The sequence below is a fragment of the Microtus pennsylvanicus genome, chromosome 9 (genome assembly GCF_037038515.1).
Source record: "Microtus pennsylvanicus isolate mMicPen1 chromosome 9, mMicPen1.hap1, whole genome shotgun sequence".
NCBI classification, from domain to species: domain Eukaryota; kingdom Metazoa; phylum Chordata; class Mammalia; order Rodentia; family Cricetidae; genus Microtus; species Microtus pennsylvanicus.
This window is the reverse complement of record NC_134587.1, coordinates 69,051,711-69,072,181: the sequence shown is the minus strand read 5'-3', so window position 1 is coordinate 69,072,181 and position 20,471 is coordinate 69,051,711. Positions and strand designations below refer to the sequence as shown.

The following is a 20,471-nucleotide window of genomic DNA, read 5'->3' as shown; positions in this document are numbered from 1 at the left end:
TTCTTTTTTGTGCATTGGTGTTTGCCGGCATGTAGGTCTTGTTGAGGGTGTCAGGTCCTCTGGAACTAGAGTTACAGACAGCTGTGATTTGCCATGTGGCTGCTGAGAATTGAACCCCGGCTTCTCTGGAGGGTGCTCTTAACCACTGAGACAGCCCTTCAACTACTTATTTTAAAAATAATTTTTAAACTTTTAAAGATTACATTTTTTTATTTGTGCTTGTGTATGGGCATATATGTGCCACAGCACATTTGTGGAAGTCAGGAGAAGTAAGTTCTCTCCTACCATGTGGGTGCACAGTCTTCAGGCCTGGTGGCAAGCACCATTACTTACTGGGCATTTTGCTAGACCAACTAGCTGATGCTGCTTCTATCAAACAGACACGCTAAAGCAAACAAACAGGAAAACAGTGTCACCTAGAGTAAATCACGATTTAAAGACTCTTGACATGGAGTCATGTGATTTTAAAAATGAAACCATTTTATTAATTTTGATGTCTTTTTTTTTTTTTTTTTTAAGCTTTGGAGCCTGTCCTGGAACTCTGTAAATCAGACTGGCCTCAACTCACAGAGATTGGCCTGCCTCTTCCTCCCTAGTGCTGGGATGAAAGGCGTGCACCACCACCATTCAGTAGTTTTTCTTTTGCTATAATATTTTGTATGGCAAACCCAAACTTTATATTAAATGAACATCTCCTCATTTTTTTAAATGTCTTAGTTTTCCTAAGCTAGTCTGCAGTCAGTGTGTGTTCCAAACAGCTCTCATTAGGCAGCAGCTGCTCCATGTTTTGTTGCATCCCGAGTCTGTGTATTAATTGCTTCACTGTTGATGCAGAAGTTACTTTTCTTTTCTAGTTAATGATTTCCGAAGTGTTTCCTTGAACCTGCTACAGACACATTTCAAGAAAGCCCAAGAAAACCAGCAGATTGGAAGAGTAGAATTTCTTCCAGTCAATTGGCACAGTCCTTTGCATTCTACTGGGGTAGATATGTGAGTATTTCCTTATACCCTTAAATTGTTAACTGTGATTGTAATATTTTCTGATCATCATTATGCTTAAGGACATTTATGCTATGGCTGATTATGTACTAAAAATAAAATTTTTAGCCTGGCAGTGCTGGCATATGCCTTTAATCCCAGCACTCAGGAAGCAGAGACAGGTGGAGGTAAGTGGGTCTCTGTGAGTTCAAGGCCAGCTTAGTATGCATAATGAATTCCAGGATAGTCAGGACTACATTAGAGAAACCCTGTCTCAAAACACCAAATAATAATAATAAGCTTCTCTTGAAAGCAGCATCTTTTTATAAATCAGCTTAGTATTCTTTCTTTCTTGCCCTTTCCTCCAACAGATCCACACCAGCCTCCTCTTAGTCCTGTAAAAAAAAAAGCCATGTCCTCAAGGGCCCCTCCCTCCCTCCCTCCCTCCCTCCCTCCCTCCCTCCCTCCCTCCCTCCCTCTCTCTCTCTCTCTCTCTCTCTCTCTTTCTCTCTCGTGCGTACTTTCTGTTTTGCAGTTTTCAAGAATCAACCCATAGGGTTTACCCATGCCAGGCAAGAATTCTGTTATTACAAAGCCACATTTCCAGCCCACCAGCATTGAGGGTCATTGATTCGTGAATGATGCAGGATTAGCTCCTTCTCCCAACACAGCCTTTCTTTTGGATAGGGTTTTCTATGTAGCCCATGCTGACTCTGAAGTCTTGATCCTCATTCCTTAGCGTCCCAGTACTGACATCAGACATGTGCTGTACTACCGTGTACAGCTTCAACGTGGAGCTTTTATATTTCTTTAATTATGTATGAGTGTTTTGCCTGCGTGCCTTCCCCCACTTACCAGTGTATAAAGGCCTGTGTGGCATACATCAGATCAAATTTGTGGTAAAAAAAAAACATTGAATGCTTCCTGAATTTGCATGTCATCTTCATACAGTGTGCATGCTAATCTTCTGCGTATCATTCTAATTTTAGTATATGTGCGGTAGAAGCAACCACTATATAATTTCTCAGAGATGTATCATTAAGTGATGGTCAGTTCTTTGTCTTTAGATTTCTCTAGTTAAAAGTAAAGAATTGTCCCTTATGTGATAACACGTGCCTTTAATTGTAGCACTCAGGAGGCTGAGGCAGGTAGACTGAGTGCAAGACCAGCATGGTCTACATAGTGAATTTCAGGCCATCCTGTAGAGAGACCTTTTTAAAAAACAAAAACAACAACAACAACAAAAAATCCAAAATGACCCCCCCCCAGAAATCCTTTATGTATAATGTGTGTGCACGAGCATGTACATGTTTGTATGCAGCCACATTCTCTGTAGTGTACATGTGTTAGTCCAAGGAGGACAAATGTTAGAAGGCATGGGGGCTGGAGAGATGGCTCAGAGGTTAAGAGCACTGGCTGCTCTTCCAGAGGTCCTGAGTTCAGTTCCCAGCAACCACATGGTGGCTCACAACCACCTGTACTGAGATCTGGCGCCCTCCTCTGGCGTGCGGGCATACATCGAGGCAGAATGTTGTATACATAATAAATAAATAAATCTTAAAAAAAAAAAATGTTAGAAGGCAGTTTCTCCTTCCACCGTGGGGTTTGTGTAGTTAAACACTTAACTACTAAGCCATCTCACCAGTCTAGCATTTTTCATATAAAAATAAATAAGCATGTCTATTATATTAGTATGCAAATTTGCTTTCATCTTTAATAAATGATAAAATTGGATGCTATCAAAGATTTATTTTAAAAGAATTTTATTTACTATCAGTGAACGTTTGATATATCTACATACCTAGGGTCTCTGAATATATGATATTTACTCATTTTATATATGTATATACCTAGAATCTCTGAGTGTATGATATATACTTTATACACCTACATACCTGGGGTCACTTAAGCATATTTTGGATGAAGAGGGATCACAAGTTCAAGAAACCCTGATATATATTATTTTTTAATATGTACAATTTATCCAATAAATCAGTACCATTCAAAATGTTCTACAAAATATACTACATTTATGCACAAAATTCTTCAAAAAGATTTAATTACCAAATAAATGTTCCTGAGACCTAGTTTGGTAGCAAATGCCAATAATCCTAGCCTGGTGGAAGTAGGAAGAGCAAGAGTTCAAAGTCGTCTTTAGCACATAGCAACTTTAAGGTCAGTCTAGTCTACATGAGATGCTAGCTCAAAAACTCTTGAATTCCTGATCCTCCTGCCCAGACTTCCAGTGCTAGGATTGCAGGCACGCCATACCTAGTCAGTTATGCAGTGCTTGGTGCATGCTACTAGGGAAGCATCCTGAGCTATGGTCTCGTCATCACACATTTGAAAAAATCTTTTTTCTATTCTTTGACTATTTTATATATGTATTCAGAGTATCTTGATGATATTTACTTGCAACATGTCCCTTCCACTGTCCTGTTAATCTCCAATAGGTCCCTTCCCACCTTCATGTCTTTTGTGTGTAACTCACTACATCCAGTTACTGCTGTTTGATGGAATGTTCTTTTTTTTTTTTTCTAAGAAGTCTGCTTATTCTTATTTACAGATTAGGAAATTTTGGCACAAGGAGGGTTAAGTGATTTACCCAAGGTCACATAGTAATCTGACTTCAGAGTGTAGCAAGCTTTCTTTTGGGCTACCAACCAGCTCCTAAATATTTATTTTATTTATTTATTATGTATACAATATTCTGTCTGTGTGTATGCCTGCAGGCCAGAAGAGGGCACCAGACCTCTTTACAGATGGTTGTGAGCCACCATGTGGTTGCCGGGAATTGAACTCAGGACCATTGGAAGAGCAGGCAATGCTCTTAACCACTGAGCCATCTCTCCAGCCCTGTTTGATGGAATGTTGACTGATATTGTTGGCTTGGCCTTGTGCGGATTTATTATTTTTACTTCTGTGTAACCATGACTGCAGTGAGTTCAGGAGGGCAGCAGCCATATCGTGTGCAGAAGACAGCATTTCCCAGCATCTCTCCCTTGCCTTTAGCTCTCGCATCTTCTGCCTTCTCTTCTGCATTGTTCCCAGAGCTTTGGAGGGGTTACTATAGAAGTCCCGTGTAGGGTTGAGCACCCAGCAGTCACCGGTTCTTTCATTTGGCCAGTTATAAATCTCTCTGAATGAACTGCTGCCCAGTGCAGAAGAGCACCTGTTACCAAGGATGAAGTCAGCATTAATCCATGTAGCAAAATAACATAGTCGGTTCCTTCCTATGTCTATGACTCCTGGGCCATGGACTTTTAACTAGGTTTCCAGTACCAGGCTTGCTTGATAATAAATGTGAAGAGAAATTCATGCCAGCAACATTTGTTTCTAGTGTTAAATCTGCCATGCCTAGCTTAAGCAGCAGTCTTTTTAAAAAAAATTTGAGACAGGGTCTCACTATGTAGCCTGGCTGGCTTAAACTTGATGTAGATCAAGCTGGCCTTGAATTTCCAGAGATCTGCTTCTGTCTGGAGTGCTGGGATTAAAGGTGTGTGTGCCAGCATGCCAGGTCTTATAATATTCTTAATGTTATTAAAACCAATGTTAATTGGAGTTGATTGTGGTTTTGGAAGCTAGTTATAATTTGCCAACACAAGCACATGCATTTAGTTTCAACTATAATGTTTCCATCCCATTGTTAAAATTAATGTCATGAATTGACTGCCTGAACCAGTGGCCACTGTGGGAACTTCATTCTGTAACTATATTTGAGCTTTCTTTCTTATTTTCTGTACATGAATGTTTGCCTTTCTGTCTATCAACCACTTGTATGTCTGGTACCCAAGAAGACCAGAAAGGGCATCAAATCCCCTGCACCTGGAATTATGGATGATTGTGAACCACCATGTGGGTTCTAAGAAGCAAATCCAAGTCCTCTGCAAAGAGCAGCCAGTTTTCTTAACTACTGAGTCATCTCTCCAGCCCTCTATAATTCTATAATTAACCCCCCCAAAACATTTTTTTTCCCGTTTTTTTGAGACAAGATCTCTCCATGTAGCCCTGGCTCTCCTGGAATTTCCTTTGTAGGACAAGGCTGGCCTTGAATTCACAGAGATCCACCTTCCTCTGCCTCCTGAGTTCTGGGATTAAAGGTGTATGCCACCATGCCCAGCCCCATTAGATAATTCTTAAAGCCAGTATATATAATCACAGTACAGCAGAACATTGAATAAGCACTGGCTGTTTAAAACTCAGCAGAGAATGGCTCAATAAGCTTCAAATTCAGAAACAGTTCAAGAGAATTATTTAAAAGGTAGCTAAGCATTTATATGAGTATAAAGGTTCATTAGGGGATCCAGCACCCTCACATAAAACAAAAAGAAATTATATAAAAAGAAGATAGCTATTTCTTTTCTCAGACTACAAGACTAAAATGCTTGTTTAATGATTTTCTTGAAATTATTTGAGGTATAAAGTACAGTTTTTCCTTTTTTTTTTTTTTTTTTACAGTTTCAGGTAAGAATGATGGTGAAACATAGTGGTACCTTGCTTTCTATTGGCCTTGTATTGATAATGAGCAGCCCCACTTTGCCTTTACACATGGTGGAGTCAGGATAGACCAGGCCGAGGTGGAGCATCTCTGTTTAGTCTGTTCAGTCCCACCTCTCACTGTCATACATTTTATCCTTTCTCTCTGGAGTTGAAACAGTCTCCTAGTTGGAAATTTAAGGTGCACATTTCTGCTCTGAGAACATTGTGATCACACTTCATTGTTTGTAGGATTTTCCTTAAGTTTCTTGTAGCCAGAGAAATTATTGATTTTTTTATATGTAGCATATTATAGAAGTATTATGATTTTTGTTGAACTAGGAAATAAAATGAAAAAACACAGGAAGGCTTAACATTCCTATTAGTAATGTATGGGTCTCTAAACTTTCATGTTTAGCAGTAAAAGTCTGCTTGGATTCATTTTACATCTCTATATAATTAAGGAGGGATTTTTTTTTTTTTTCCCACCATAGCTTTTTGTTTGTTTCTTGAGTCAGGGTTTCTCTGTGTAATAGCTCTGTCTGTCCTGGAACTAGCTTTTGTAGACCAGGCTGGCCTCAAACTCATAGAGATCCCCCTGCCTCTGCCTCCCAGTTTCCTGGGATTAAAGGTATATGCCACCACCATCAGGCCCACCACAGTTTGATTTCTTTCTTTTTAATTTATCTGTTTATTTTACATCCTGGCTGCAGCCTCTCCCCACTTCATCCTCCCCTCCCATTCCCTTTCCTTGTCTCCCTATCCCTTCCTCATCTCTATCCAGGAAAGGGCAGGTTTCCTATGAGTATCAGTAAAGCATGGCATATTAAATTGCAGTAAGACTAAGTACCTCCCCATGTGTTAAGGCTGGGCAGGATGACCTATTATGAAAAGTAGGGTCTCAAAAGCCAGTAAAAGAGTCAGAGACAGCCCTCGTTCCCACTGTTAGGAGCCCCATAAGAGGACCAAGCTACATAACTGTAACATATATGCAGAATGCCTAAGGTCGGTCTCATGCAAGCTTCCTGGTTGTCAGTTCAGTCTCTACAAGTCCCTGAGCCCAGGTTAGTTGATTTTGTGAGCCTTCCAGTATTTTAAGGTAGGATGTGCATTCTTTTTGTTTTTGTTTTTGTTTTTCGAGACAGGGTTTCTCTGTGGTTTTGGAGCCTGTCCTGGAACTAGCTCTTGTAGACCAGGCTGGTCTCGAACTCATGTTCTTAGCTGGGCATAGTGGTATTACCTGCCTTTAATCCAGCAGTCAGGAGACAGAGGCAGGTAGATCTCTGTACACAGAGAAACCCTGTCTTTGAATAAATAAGTAAGTAAATAAATAAATAGATGTGCATTATTTTTACCAAGTAATTAACCTTTCTATTTCACATTAGATGTTTAATTTTTTGAAACAAGGAAGAATCATAATTTGTTTTGACCTATAATTTTCTTTTTTAAAATGTTGCCTTTATTTTTGGTTTCTTATTCAAAGATGATAATTTAGTTGGTTAACTGATACACTGGCTACTCTTTGAAAAGGAGACTCAATTTTAAATCTGTAATAACCATAAGTAAATTGTATGATAAAGAAAATAGTATCTAATGGGGTTGCGGATTTAGTTCAAGACCTCATGTTCAGTTCTCAGTTCTGGGGGAAAAGTATCTGAATATATGGCTCTGTGGTTAAGAATACATGCTACTCTTGCAGAGGTCTCAAGTTCTGGTTCAAACACCTACATGGTAGGTAGCTCACAACTGCCTGTAACTCCAGTTCCAGGGACCTCACATTCTCTTCTGGCTGGGGTATTACATGCCTTTAATCTGAGCACTCAGGTGGCAGAGGCAGAAGGTCTGTGTGAGTTTAAGGCCAGTCTGATCTGCACAGCAAGTTCCAGGATGATCATGGCTACTAAGACCCTGTCTCAAAAAAAGAAAAAAGTATCATTTCTAGTTAGCATTCAGATTTCTAAATCCAGGGCAAGAGGGAAGTCTGATTCAGTCAACTTTCCTAATTTTTGCTCCCTGGGAGATCGGTACTGTGAATACATGTGAAATGGGACTCTTTCCCCAGTGCCCTTCCCCTTCCTGGGCATTTACCTTTTCCCAAGTCCCTAATCCACCTCCTCTTGAGAAAAACTGGATATCGGGGCACAGGGAGGGGAGCTGACCAGAGGACCCTTTTCTGTGGCAGTAGAAGGAGGAGGGACAGCTGGGGTTTCCCCACCTACTCCAAACTCCTGGCAACCCCCAATCAATGTTTGAGCCTCCTCATCCCCTGGGTACCCCTTGGTAAATCCTTGGTGATGTTTTTGGTAATTTCAGGAGTAAAAGGCCATTCTCATAGGGAAATAATTCCAATTTCCAGTGTCTGACTAATATTTTATATACGTATACAAACACAGATGTATATATACATTTAAAATTGAAATCCATGCTGAGGATGGCGGTGTTCACCTCTATCCCTTACTGGAGAGGCTGAAAAAGAAGAGTAACAAGTTCAAGGGCATCCTGGGCTACAAAGTGATGGGTTGTCATTTTTATTTTTTCTAAACTGAGATCCAAACAAAGTCAGTGCACTGAACTTAAATGACCTCTCTCTCTCTCGTTTTCTTTTGTTTTGTTTGTTCTTTGTTTTGTTTTCTTTAAGACAGGGTTTTTCTGCATAGCCTTGGCTGTCCTGGAACTTGCTCTATAGACCCTGATGGCCTCAAACTCACAGAGATCCATCAGCCTCAAATAGCATGTCTCTAGTCTCTATACCTTACCTCTGTATTTCTCTTCTTTTTCTTTTCTTTTTTTTCTCTCCCCAACCCCAATTTCTGTATTGAAGAACCTTGGTTGTCTACTTGATTTTTTTTCTTTTTTGTTTCACTAAACATATTTTTTCAAGCCCCTGTTTTTCTCCATCTGGTATCTCTTATAACATTGCATGTTTGACTCTAAACTTTAAGAGTAAGCTAAATAATAGCTTAGAAGTAGCAATGTACTAGATTTAGGTTTTCTGCTCAAAATAATCTTTTTTTTTTTTTCCCCTCTCAGAGATCTGCAACGAATAACCCTGCCCAGCATTAATCGCCTCAGACACTTCACTAATGATACAATCCTGGATGTCTTCTTTTACAATAGCCCCACCTACTGTCAGACCATCGTGGACACAGTAGCTTCTGAAATGAACCGAATATATACACTTTTTCTACAGAGGAACCCCGATTTCAAAGGGGGTGTATCCATTGCTGGTCATAGTTTAGGTAACAAATGAATTCCCTGTAGCCAGAGAGGATTTTCACATTTTGAAACACAGAGTCTTAATTAGTAACAGATTCGGAGAACCACAAGACATCTGTGGTGAAGAATTGGGAAGGGGCTGGAGGGTGGTGGTAAACTGGAAAGATTCTCTGTTGGTTTTCTTACATTTGTAATTGGCTTTTAACTTTTTTGTATAAAAGACAGCCAATGTCTTAGAAATTGTCCCTTCTTCTATTTTACTTATAGGTTCGCTTATATTGTTTGATATCCTAACAAATCAGAAAGATTCTTTTGGGGATATTGACAGTGAAAAGGTAATTTAGAAGTTTAGATAGGTTCTCTTGTAGTATTTCATACTAAGGACTTTTAGATTTTCAACCTTTGTGTTTAGCCGAGTTTAGTCTTATGCCATAATGTTAAATGTATATTTATTTTAACAACTTGGTAATTATCTATTGTGATTCTTGGTTGATAGAAGCAAGACAGTATTTTGCTTCTATAAATCACTGCCATATTGTGAAATAAGTATGGTGCCTTCTGTCTCTGTAAATATGCGCTACTAGTACATGGACAGAGTTGTAGCCATTGAGTTCATTGTAGATTGTGTGTAAGGATGTGGAGAGGACTTGGATGGCTTACAGAAGTCATGTTTGGAAGCCAACTGGAAACATGACGATGAAACCTGACTCTTCATCAGTCAAAGTCTCCCATGAACATTTTATCATGGTAGTAGTGATTTGGTATTCAATAGACACTGTCTTCTATTTTTCTTTTTGTGTATGTATACTGTGAACCCTTGGGCTCTGTCTTAGGCTATTTTATATCTTTTTGTCTTTTAGATTTATTTTTATATGTGTGGCTTTTTTAATTTTCATTTTTATATATGAGTATTTTGCCTGCATGTTTGTATGTGCATCAGAAGGTGCAGGGTCCCCTGGAACTGATGGTTGTGAGCCACCATGTAGGTGACAGGAACTGAACTAAGGTCCTCTGGAAGAACAAGTACTCTTAACAACTGAGTTAATAGTCATCTCTCCAGCCCCTAGTAGCTGTTTCGCCTGCATGTATGTATTTATATCATATATGTGCCTGTTGCCCCTGAATGTCAAAAGAGGGCATCAGATCCCATGGAACTGTAATTACAGATGGTTGTAAGCAACCGTGTGTGTGCTAGGACCCAAACCAGGTCCTCTTACAAGAGAGCAAGTGTTAACTGTTGAGTCATGTTTCTAGCTTCACCATCCCCATTTTAAAATTCTATGTGTATGAGGGTATGGCCCACAAGTATGTCTGTGCACCACACTTGTGGTGTCCTCCAAGGCCAGAAGAAGGTATCAGATCCCCTGGAACTGGAGCTACAGATGATGGCTATGAGCTGCCTTGTGACTGCTAGGTATTGAAACCAGGTTCTCTGGAAGAACAGCTAATGCTCCTGACCACTGAGCTTTCTCTCTAACCCTGACTGTTTCATTTCTTCTTCTTTCTTTTTCCCTCCTCCTCCTCCTCCTCCTCCTCCTCCCTCTTCTTCTTCTTCTTCTTCTTTTTTTTTTTTGACATAGGGTCTGTGTAGCCCCTGCTGTCTTAGAACTAGCTCTGTAGACCAGGCTGACCTCAAACTCACAGAGGTTCACTTGCCTCTGCATTCTGAATGCTGGGATTAAAGGTGTATACTACCACTGCCTGTTCTGTTTTATTTCTTAAATAATGTTTTCTTAATAAGAGATCAGTAAGGGTTTGCTAATGATGAAGGAGATTATTCTGATATTAATTTAAAAATACATTTTTGCTTGGCATGGTGGTACACACCTTTAATCCTAGCACCTGGGAGGGAGAGGCAGGTGGGTCTCTGTGAGTTTGTGGCCAGCCTGGTCTACATAATGAATTTCAGGACAGCCAAGGCTACACAGATAAACCCTGTCAAATAAATAAATAAATAAATACATACATACATACATAAATATCATCTTTATTTACCTAGTAAGTTTGAGACCATCCTGGACCTCGTGAGACCTTGTCTTAAGAACAAAACCAAATAGTTAATGTTAAGATTTATTATTGTGAATATCTTACATAATACATTTCAAATTATAAAATAGTATTAATAAAGAAAACTAAATGAATTTTGTGAATAATAAGCTATATGATACAATTTTTAGGGTTCATTTAGAACTGTTGAGGATCAAGGACCAACGTTAGAAGAAGAACTGAAGAAACTTCAACTCTCTGAGTTCCTCACTGTCTTTGAAAAAGAGAAAGTTGATAAAGAAGCTCTGGTAAGCAAAGGCCTTTAAATTTTATATCAAGTCATTTTCAGTGTTTTTATCTTCATCATCTTTCCCAAGAACATGCCTTTTGGAAGCTTTTTACTTAGAAATATTTCACCACTAATGATGATCTTTAGCATTGCTCAAGGCTCAGATGAGCCATATTGATATGCACATGCAGTAGAGTGTATTCTAAAGCAGGCTAAGCTTAGAGAAAGTGTGAGTCAAGCGCTAACCCTGGCGTGAATAGTAACTGCCCCAACTCTTATTTTCTATTGCGGATAAAGATCTCTACCATGGTGTTTTCTTTTCCTCAGTTTTCTTGTGTTTCTTCTGGTTTGTAATACATTTGTTCACTCAGCTGATACTTAGTAACTGCCTACTCTGATCAGGCATGGGCAGCAGGGTGCTAGTAAGATGGACCTGGTCACTGAGTTGAGTGTTGGTTGTTTTTTAGGAAAGGTACATTACTTATGTTAATGACTGATAAGGAAAAATACACAGTGGTGTAAGAATGCAAAGAAGGAAGTCCCTCCCCGCTAAAATGAGTGGCACTTACATTGAGATTTTGATGTTAGTTGTGTTACACTTCTTTGTTGGCCACATGTTCTCACAGGTTGTGTTCATCAGGAGTATAATCCTGAGAAAGTGACTTCTAAGTGACATCATGAAGTCGTTAGATACTAACTTTCCTAGTTCTTCTTTACATAGTATTAATTACTATCATATTGACAGTGTAGTTTTTACTAATACTTCTATTCTTAGGTTATTTTATGACTAAGACAAGACTTTCTTTCTCAGTTACTTGTGTGGTATGCCTTTAGGGAGCAAGATCAGTGTGAACCAAGAACAAGAGTGGAGTCTACCACATTCAATTGATTTTATTTTGCCTAGAAATTAAAAAAAAAAAACTGTTTTGTGTTCTATGCCTAGGCCTTATGTACAGAAAAAGATCTTCAGGAAATGGGAATTCCCTTAGGACCAAGAAAGAAGATTCTAAACCATTTCAGAACCAGAAAAAACTCAATGGTATGTTTCTAATGTAGCCTAGTGGGGTGAGACAGTTCTTTGACAGTGACAGTAAATCCTTATGCTTTGTGATATATACACTCTGCTAACTAATCAGCTGCTTTTGCTTTCCATACTGGGGATTAAATTAGGACTTCACACACACTAGGCAAGTACTTTAAAACTAAGCAGAATCTCAATAAGTTTCCCTGGCTGGTTTTGAACTCACTCTGTAGGCTAAGGGCACGTCAATTTGAACTTGAGATCCTCCTGCCTCAAGTCTCCCAAGTAACTGGGACTGTAGATTTGCACCACCAAGCCCAGATGTGGTTTAATTTTTGCTTTATGTGTTGTTGAAATAAGGTTTCCCCGTGTTATTCAATCTATTTTCAAACTCTTGGGCTTAATTGGTCCTCTTTCCTGCTCCAATTTCCCCCACCTTTGAGATGTCTCACTATGTATGTTTGACTGTCCTCAAACTCACTCTGTCACCAGGCTGATCTCAAACTCCCGAGTGCTGGGATCAAAGGTGTGCGCTGCCATATCTGATAAGACCCAAGTCTTGATCCAGTATTGGTATTGTATTCAGCACCCAGAGAGACATTGGATTTGCCTTGGTTGGTATAGAATTTAGCAACAATACTCTACTGTCAGATGGCTGCCTGAAGTTTCAGCTGCTACCAAAATGGCTGTGTATAGCCTCCATCGTTTATTCGTTTATTTTTATATTTTTTTGAGGCATGGTCTCAATGTGTAGTTCTAACTGGCCTAGAACTCGATATATAGATCAAGCTAGCCTTAAACTCAAAGGTAGGCCTGCCTCTAACTCCTCCCAAGTGTTGTAGTTAAAGATGTCCTCCGGCCGGGCGGTGGTGGCACATGCCTTTAATCACAGCACTCGGGAGGCAGGCGGACCTCTGTGAGTTTGAGGCCAGCCTGGTCTACAAGAGCTAGTTCTAGGACAGACTCCAAAGCTACAGAGAAACCCTGTCTCGAAAAACCAAAAAAAGAAAAAAAAAAAAGTGTCCTCCACCATACCCAGACATTAACAGCTAGTTCCAGTGGATACTATCTCCATATATATAGCTTTTCTTCTTTTTCTTTTCAGGGTGTTAATAGATCAGCCACATCAGCTTCAGAGGTAAACATCCCCAAGGAAAATGGTGACTATCTAGATGTTGGCATTGGGCAGGTAAAAATACTCTGTTTTTGTTTTAACTATTACTAGTCATATGGTAGGAACAGATAAGACTCACTATTAATGAGAAATGCCCTTTTTCCTCCTTCCAGGTGTCTGTAAAATACCCCCGGCTCAACTACAAACCAGAAATATTCTTTGCCTTTGGATCTCCCATTGGAATGTTTCTTACTGTTAGAGGATTAAGAAGAATTGATCCTAATTATCAATTTCCCACATGCAAAGGTTTCTTCAATATTTACCATCCCGTAAGCACTGAATAGCTGCTATATGGTTTTACCTAAATACTAGGATTTCTTAACAAACAACATATAATTTTGTGTGTATTGATTGGCTTTTTCTATATTATTCTTTAGTAACTGAATAGATGGTAGTATTGATTAGGAAGAAGTAATCAGGAGCTGGCAGTGGTACATGCTGTTAATCCCAGCACTCGGGAGGCAGAGGCAGAGGCAGGGGGTTGGGTCTCTGAGTCTGAGGACAGCATGGTCTACACAAAGAAATCCTGTCTCGAACCAAAACAACAAACAAGGCAGTAATTAGAAGAACTGCATGTTCATGAGGCCAGAGTACCTTCGTGTACCTTGGGTACCATTTGTCGGATGCTGTCTGCTTCTTTTTTAATGAGGCAGGGTCCCCCACTAGCCTGGCCTGGATCTTGCCAGTAAACCCTAGGGATCCTCCTGTCTTAGCTTCTCCAGTGTTGGGATTTACAAGTATTTGTTATTATGCTCAGCTTTTTGGGTTTTTTGTTTTTGTTTTGTTAAATATAGGTTCTAGGAGTCAGGGCCCTTTGCTTTCAGGTCAAATACTGTGTTGACTAAGCCATCTCCCATCCCTCCATAGCTGTACCTTTTTATAAAATAAACATAAATATTTTTACCTAAGATATGTAGTTTCTCAGACTGTCTTCTTTATTAGGGATAAATACGTAGCTGTTATTTTTTCTATGTAGTTTGATCCTGTAGCATATAGGATTGAACCAATGGTGGTCCCGGAAGTAGAATTTGAGCCAATGCTGATCCCACATCATAAAGGCAGGAAGCGGATGCACTTAGGTGAGTCTGTATAGAACTTGATTCTGGATATTCTGATGAGTATACACTAAATGGAGTTGATTCTTTTCTTTGCTGAGCCTTAAATGCGACATCACGTAGCATCGTTTATTCACTGTTTCAGAACTGAGAGAGGGCTTTACCAGGATGAGTATGGACCTGAAGAATAACTTGCTGGGTTCACTGCGGATGGCCTGGAAGTCTTTCACCAGAGCTCCGTACCCTGCCTTACAAGCTTCAGAAACAGCAGAAGAAACCGAGGCAGAATCTGAATCAAGTTCAGAAAAGTCCAGTGGTCAGTGACTGTAGAGATTACCTGAGGAGGGGTGCATGGGGAGTTCCAATCAGAGCCTTCTTTCTTTTCCCCTTTAATTATGTAGGATCTATTCTGTGAGTCATAGCTGTTCTTGAACTATGCTAATGTTTCCTGTCATTTTAATAGCTAAAAATTAGGGGGAAATACTATGTGAGAAAAAATGTCAAGAGAAACCGTTAACTACCCTTGAGAACATTTCCCACTTTGGATTTGGGAATGATGTTAAATGCCTACTCTCTGCTGGGCATGGTGACACACACCTATAGTCCCAGCACTCAGGAGACAGAGGCAGGTGATCTCTGAATTTAAGGCCAGCCTGGTCTACAGAGTGAGTTCTAGGACAGCCAAGGCCACAAGCCTACTCTGTGAAGTACCTACTTAAAAAAATGATGTGTGTGTGTTTGTGAATGTAGGGCTTGTGTATAGCTGCCAGTGTGCGCCAGAATAGAGGGTATTTGATCCTCTGGAACATCAGCAAGTGCACTTAACTGCCTAGCCAACCCTCCAACCCTCTTACTTTTTTCTCTTATGTATGTGTATATGCATAAGAGAATTGAGTGTGTACCAAATGCATACCTGATGCCTTCAGAGGCCAGAGTTATTGGATCTGCTGGTATTGGTGTTACAGGGAGTTGTAACCTACCTGGTACTGGTGCTGAGAATTAGACCTGGGTCATTTGCAAGAGCAGCAAGTGCTCTTAATTGCTGAGACACTTCTCCAGCCCCAGTAGCTAGCTTTATTAGATGAACGTGTGTTTGTATATCAGTTTTATTTCCATTGCTGAAGACTAGCTTGGATTCTCAGTTCCCTATAGAGTCTATGCTATGTCTGTTTGCATTAGTTTATAAAATTCAAGACACATGACTTACAGGTGATGAGATGTGTTGATCAAAAGAAGAAATTGAACAAAATTAGTATGTTTCGAGGAGCTTTAAAGAAATTGAGAGGAAGAAGACAGAGAGGAAGAGCTCTCTGAGCAGAGTGTCTCATCATAAGGTAAACGTGAATCCAGGAGAGCTGAATCTTCTAGGTGTATGTATATGTATCTTCTTGTGTACATGTATGTGTGTTGGTATACATGTATGTGGAAGCCAGAGTGTCTTTCTCCATCTTTTTCCACCATAGTTTCTTTAGACAGGATCTCTCACTGAACCTAGAGCTCTCTAATTGACTATGAAGCCCCAGGGATCCTCCTGTCTGTCTCCCCAGTGTTGGAATTACAGGCGTGTGCTGCATTGGCCAGCTTTTTAGGAGGGTGCCTGGGTATTGGTGATACAAACTCAGTTCCTCATGCTTGCAGGCAAGCACTTAGCCATCTCCACGGAGTATTCCCTAGTCCTGTGCTTAGGTTCTTATGATGGCGCTTCTTATTCAGAAGTCAACACAGAAGAGACACCCGCGGAAGTTAAAGAAGAGCTTCCAATCAATGTGGGAATGCTGAATGGTGGCCAGCGCATTGACTATGTGTTGCAGGAGAAGCCCATTGAGAGTTTTAATGAATATTTATTTGCTTTACAAAGTCATCTATGCTACTGGTAAGTGTTTTGTGTTTGTGTGTGTTCATGTTCTTCTGTATCCTTATCTAGTCTTCCTTTTCAGCTCTGCCAGAGTTGAGTGCCAGTTCTCAGAAGTTCTGGCACCCAGCTTCACCCTAACTGGCTCTGATATTTAAGATGTATTTTTTTTTTTTTTTTTGGTTTTTCGAGACAGGGTTTCTCTGTGGCTTTGGAGCCTGTCCTGGAACTAGCTCTTGTAGACCAGGCTGGTCTCGAACTCACAGAGATCCACCTGCCTCTGCCTCCCGAGTGCTGGGATTAAAGGCGTGCGCCACCATAGCCTGGCTTAAGATGTATTTTTTGAGATGAGTGTGATTGCTCATGCCTATAACTCCAGCATCTAATACTGGAGTCTGGAGGATTTTGAGTGTAGGCAGCTACCTACTGAAATCCTGCTCTCATACCCCATCATGGGGGGGGGGGGGAAGATAGAGAAGAAAATAAAGCATTTGTAATAGCAAAAGCACAGGTATATTATTAAATATAATTGCCTGATGGAGCGTAGATCCGAGTAGTGGTGATTACTAGATTTTATATAACAATTTCACTGCCAATCATAACAGAAATAAAGCTGGAAGGGGGCTGGAAAGGTGGCTCAGCAACGGTTAAGAGCACTGCCTGCTCTTCCAAAGGTCCTGAGTTCAATTCCCAGCAACCACATGGTGGCTCACAACCATCTGTAATGAGGTCCGGTGCCCTCTTCTGGCCTGCAGGCATACACGTAGAAAGAATATTGTATATATAATAAATAAATAAATATTTAAAGAAAGAATAAGATGGGGCAGAGAAGTGTTTTTGAAAGATGCTCACCTGAAATCCCAGTATTCTAGGAGGATTGCTGTGTCCTTGGTTTTATTTTCAGTGTTCTGAGGAATTTCTCCATGGAACTCTGATAAAGGGATAATTATCTGGCATACTCACTGTCATCCCTATATGGTAAAACTAAAACTCAACAAAAGCTGTCATTGTAAGGAGCTAAAATAATGCTCTTTCAATGTGTTCTCTTTAAAATGTTCTGCTTGTTTACCTTAAAAACATTCAGTGTTATAATTTCTCTCGCTCAGTCCTGGTGGCATGTCCCCTTACAGTGAGCCATCTCACTGGCCCTGCTCGTTTGCTTATTACAAAATTAAACTTCATTTAAAAACTTTCTTAGCTGGGCAGTGGTGGAGCACGCCTTCAATCCCAGGACTCAGGCAGGCTGATCTCTGTGAGTCTGAGGCCAGCCTGGTCTACAGGGAGCTAGGACTGTTACACAGAGAAACCCTTTCTCAAAAAAAAACAAACGAACAACAACAACAAATACTTCCTTTAGAGCTAGAAATGTTAGTACACGCCTGTGTCCCAGAACTTGAGAGACAGAGGAAAGAGGCCATATGTTGCTGTATTTTGAGTTTGAGGCCAGCCTGGGCTACATGGGACCCTGTTTTCAAGGTCGAAAAAGCTAGACCAAAAAGAACGGCCCCTCCTAATAAGGATTAAAAATTTTCTGATTGGGTTGAAATTCAAAGGAAGATGAATAATTTTTTGAGTTTTTCTTTCATTTCATGCCCTGCTAGTGAGTTTCCCAACATGTAGCTATCATATTTCTTCTAGCAAAGAAAATGAAAGATTTCTTTACATACGATAGACACTTCTTTCGCCTTATCTACCAGTACTTCTGAGTTTCCTCATTCCTTTTATGTCTCTAAAGGTCGTTCTTTTTGGTCTAGCTTTTTCCGTGGTGTATACCTTTAATCTCAGCACCCGGGAGGTAGAGGTAGGTGGATTTCTGTAAGTTTGAGGCCAACCTGGTCTATAAGAGCTGGTTCCAGGATAGCCAGGATTACACTAAGAAACCCTATCTTGAAACCGCCCCCCCAAAAAAAATGTTCAAAAAAGATTGTCCTTTACAAAAACATTTGTCACATTTATTTGTGTTTGTGTGGTGGGATCCAGTGATCTGCTTTACTCACTGTGTCATCTCGCTGGTTTTCATTGTCCATTTCTACACCTTCATAATGTACATATTGGAGTGTTTCCCCATAGCTTTTTGTAAATAGTTTTTTTAAAAATCGATTTTTGTGTACATTTGTGTGAAGTATGTACGTGTTTGTGTGCACGTGTGCATGCAGGGACATGAATACAATGCACAGATGCATATGGAGACTGGAGGTCAATGTCAGTGTCCTTCTCTGATGTCTACACTTGATCTTTTGAGACAGGGTCTTGTCACTGAGCTCTAGGGATAGGCCTATCTCTATAGGTCCTCCCTCCCCAAGAACTGAGATCATAGGTTTGGACATCCAAACCCAGGTCCTCAGACTAGTGTAGCAAGCACTTCACAAACTGATCCTCCCCAGACCCTTTCCAACAGTTTTTTTTAAAAATATTTATTTATTATATATACAATATTCTGTATGTATGCCTTCAGACCAGAAGAGGGCACCAGACCTCATTACAGATGGCTGAATGCCACCATGTGGTTGCTGGGAATTGAACTCAGGACCTTTAGAAAAGCAGGCAATGCTCTTAACCACTGAGCCATCTCTCCAGCCCCCCTTTCCAACAGTTTTATCAACTTCAATTTTATGACAATTTGTTGGGATTTATTGTTTGTTTTTGAGACAGCGTTTCTCTGTGACTTTGGTGCTTGTCCTGACACTCATTCTATAGACCAGGTTGGATTTGAACTCACAGAGATCTGCCTTTCGCTGCCTCCTGAGGCGCCACCCCACAACAGTTTGTTGGCTTTAAAATGTGTAAACCACAGATATTTCAAGTTTAGCCCTGGCTGTCCTGGAACTCCTTCTGTAGACCAAGCTGGCCTCAAACTCAAGAGATCCCCCTGCCTCTCAAATGCTATCAGCTTTCTTTTACCACTCAGAACTACCTGCCTAGGAGTGGCACTACCCCTACTAATTTAGGCCCTCCCATATCAATCATCAAGCAAGAGAATGCATCACAGTCTTGCCCACAGGCCAGTCTGGTGGGGCATTTTCTCAGTGGAGGCTCCCTTTCTCAAATGAATCCAACCTGTGTCATGGTGACAGATCAGTAGCCTGCAAGGTGGGAGAAAGAGCCAGGTCATGTTTGTTTTTTCTTAATGTGTTATTTAATTGTCTCATCAATACTAGAATGTGAGATTCTGACTTCATTAAATTCTTTTGTTTGGAGACAGTGTCACTATGTAGCTGTAATTCTCTATTGTGTTCCTTTGAGACAGTCTCTCAGTGCATCTAGTCTAGTGGCCAGGAAGTCTCAGCACCCACACTGTGCTGGGGTTAAGCAGCCTGGCTGTTTATGTGAGTGTTGGGTTCCAAATTCAGATTCCCATTCTTGCTCAACCATCTAGCCATGAGCCATATTTCTTTTTTTTTTTTTTTTTTTTTTTTTTTTTTAATATTTATTTATTTATTATGTATACAATATTCTGTCTGTGTGTATGCCTGCAGGCCAGAAGAGGGCGCCAGACCTCTTTACAGATGGTTGTGAGCCACCATGTGGTTGCTGGGAATTGAACTCAGGACCTTTGGAAGAGCAGGCAATGCTCTTAACCACTGAGCCATCTCTCCAGCCCCGATGAGCCATATTTCTAAGCCCCATTTCATACATTTAGAATTTTGAGTCATATCTTTTATTGCCTTTTCCAAAAAGCAAGTAAAAGTTTTAAAATGAAGGTGACCAACTAAATGCCTCCTCACTATTATCTCAAGAGCGCCTCTGTGGAGCTGAGCATGGTGCTTTGTGCTTGTAATCCTGGCAGTCAAGAGGTTGAGGTAGGAGGATTTCTGTGAACTCAGGACTAGCCTGAGCTGTAGAGTAAGTTCCAGGGAGAGTGTGGGCTAGAGAGAGACTCCGCCTCAGGCAAGCAAGCAAGGCTCTGTGGACTCTTCTTGTCACTTACTCCCTTCCCTTCTCCTGCTTCCAGACATAATGCTAACTACCACCTAGTAGAGCTCAAAGGCATATATTTCTGCAGCAGTCAAATATAAACAGATCCAAGGTATCTGTATAGATAAATGAAAAGCATACTGCACCAGACTGTTTCATCTTTTCTCAATTTTTTTTTCCTACACAGGGAATCCGAAGATACAGTATTGCTGGTTCTGAAAGAGATCTACCAAACCCAGGGCATCTCCCTTGATCAGCCTTTACAGTAAAAATGGCCCGTCTGGCTGCCTAATGTAAGTTTTCAGTGCAGTGTAATGTTTGCATGTGACCCTTGGAGCCTCAAGCTCTTATCCAGATGTATATACAGCCCCACCATCTAGGGTGTACTCACTTGGAGGGATGGTTAAACTCACAGGAAGCATCCAGTCGCCCCTTAGGGATTAGTGTATGTTTTATCTTGTGCTTGGGATCCTGAAGAGCCTGTATTAGACAGTGGATTCTCTGCGCGC

The 20,471-nt window shown here is 40.5% G+C and overlaps 1 protein-coding gene and 1 non-coding gene across 5 annotated transcripts in view; one reads left to right on the top strand and one right to left on the bottom strand.

Moving 5' to 3' along the window:
* Ddhd2 (DDHD domain containing 2) overlaps nt 1–20,471 on the top strand; it is a 33,872-nt gene that overhangs the window by 11,209 nt on the left and 2,192 nt on the right. For 2 of the 4 annotated variants that reach the window (XM_075986414.1, XM_075986413.1), the window contains exons 7-17: nt 855–990; nt 8,485–8,693; nt 8,938–9,005; nt 10,848–10,964; nt 11,889–11,984; nt 13,072–13,155; nt 13,254–13,409; nt 14,117–14,219; nt 14,341–14,511; nt 15,909–16,068; nt 20,150–20,255. In XM_075986414.1, the coding sequence (XP_075842529.1) occupies nt 855–990; nt 8,485–8,693; nt 8,938–9,005; nt 10,848–10,964; nt 11,889–11,984; nt 13,072–13,155; nt 13,254–13,409; nt 14,117–14,219; nt 14,341–14,511; nt 15,909–16,068; nt 20,150–20,231 (1,382 nt within the window). In that variant the 3' untranslated portion in view covers nt 20,232–20,255. Of the gene's footprint in view, nt 1–854; nt 991–8,484; nt 8,694–8,937; nt 9,006–10,847; nt 10,965–11,888; nt 11,985–13,071; nt 13,156–13,253; nt 13,410–14,116; nt 14,220–14,340; nt 14,512–15,908; nt 16,069–20,149; nt 20,256–20,471 lie in introns of those variants that run through there. The other 2 variants (XM_075986415.1, XM_075986416.1) reach the window with 2 other exon arrangements.
* LOC142858095 (U6 spliceosomal RNA) lies at nt 1,885–1,991 on the bottom strand. Its single transcript, XR_012911974.1, has one exon. It is a non-coding gene; the product is annotated as a U6 spliceosomal RNA (small nuclear RNA).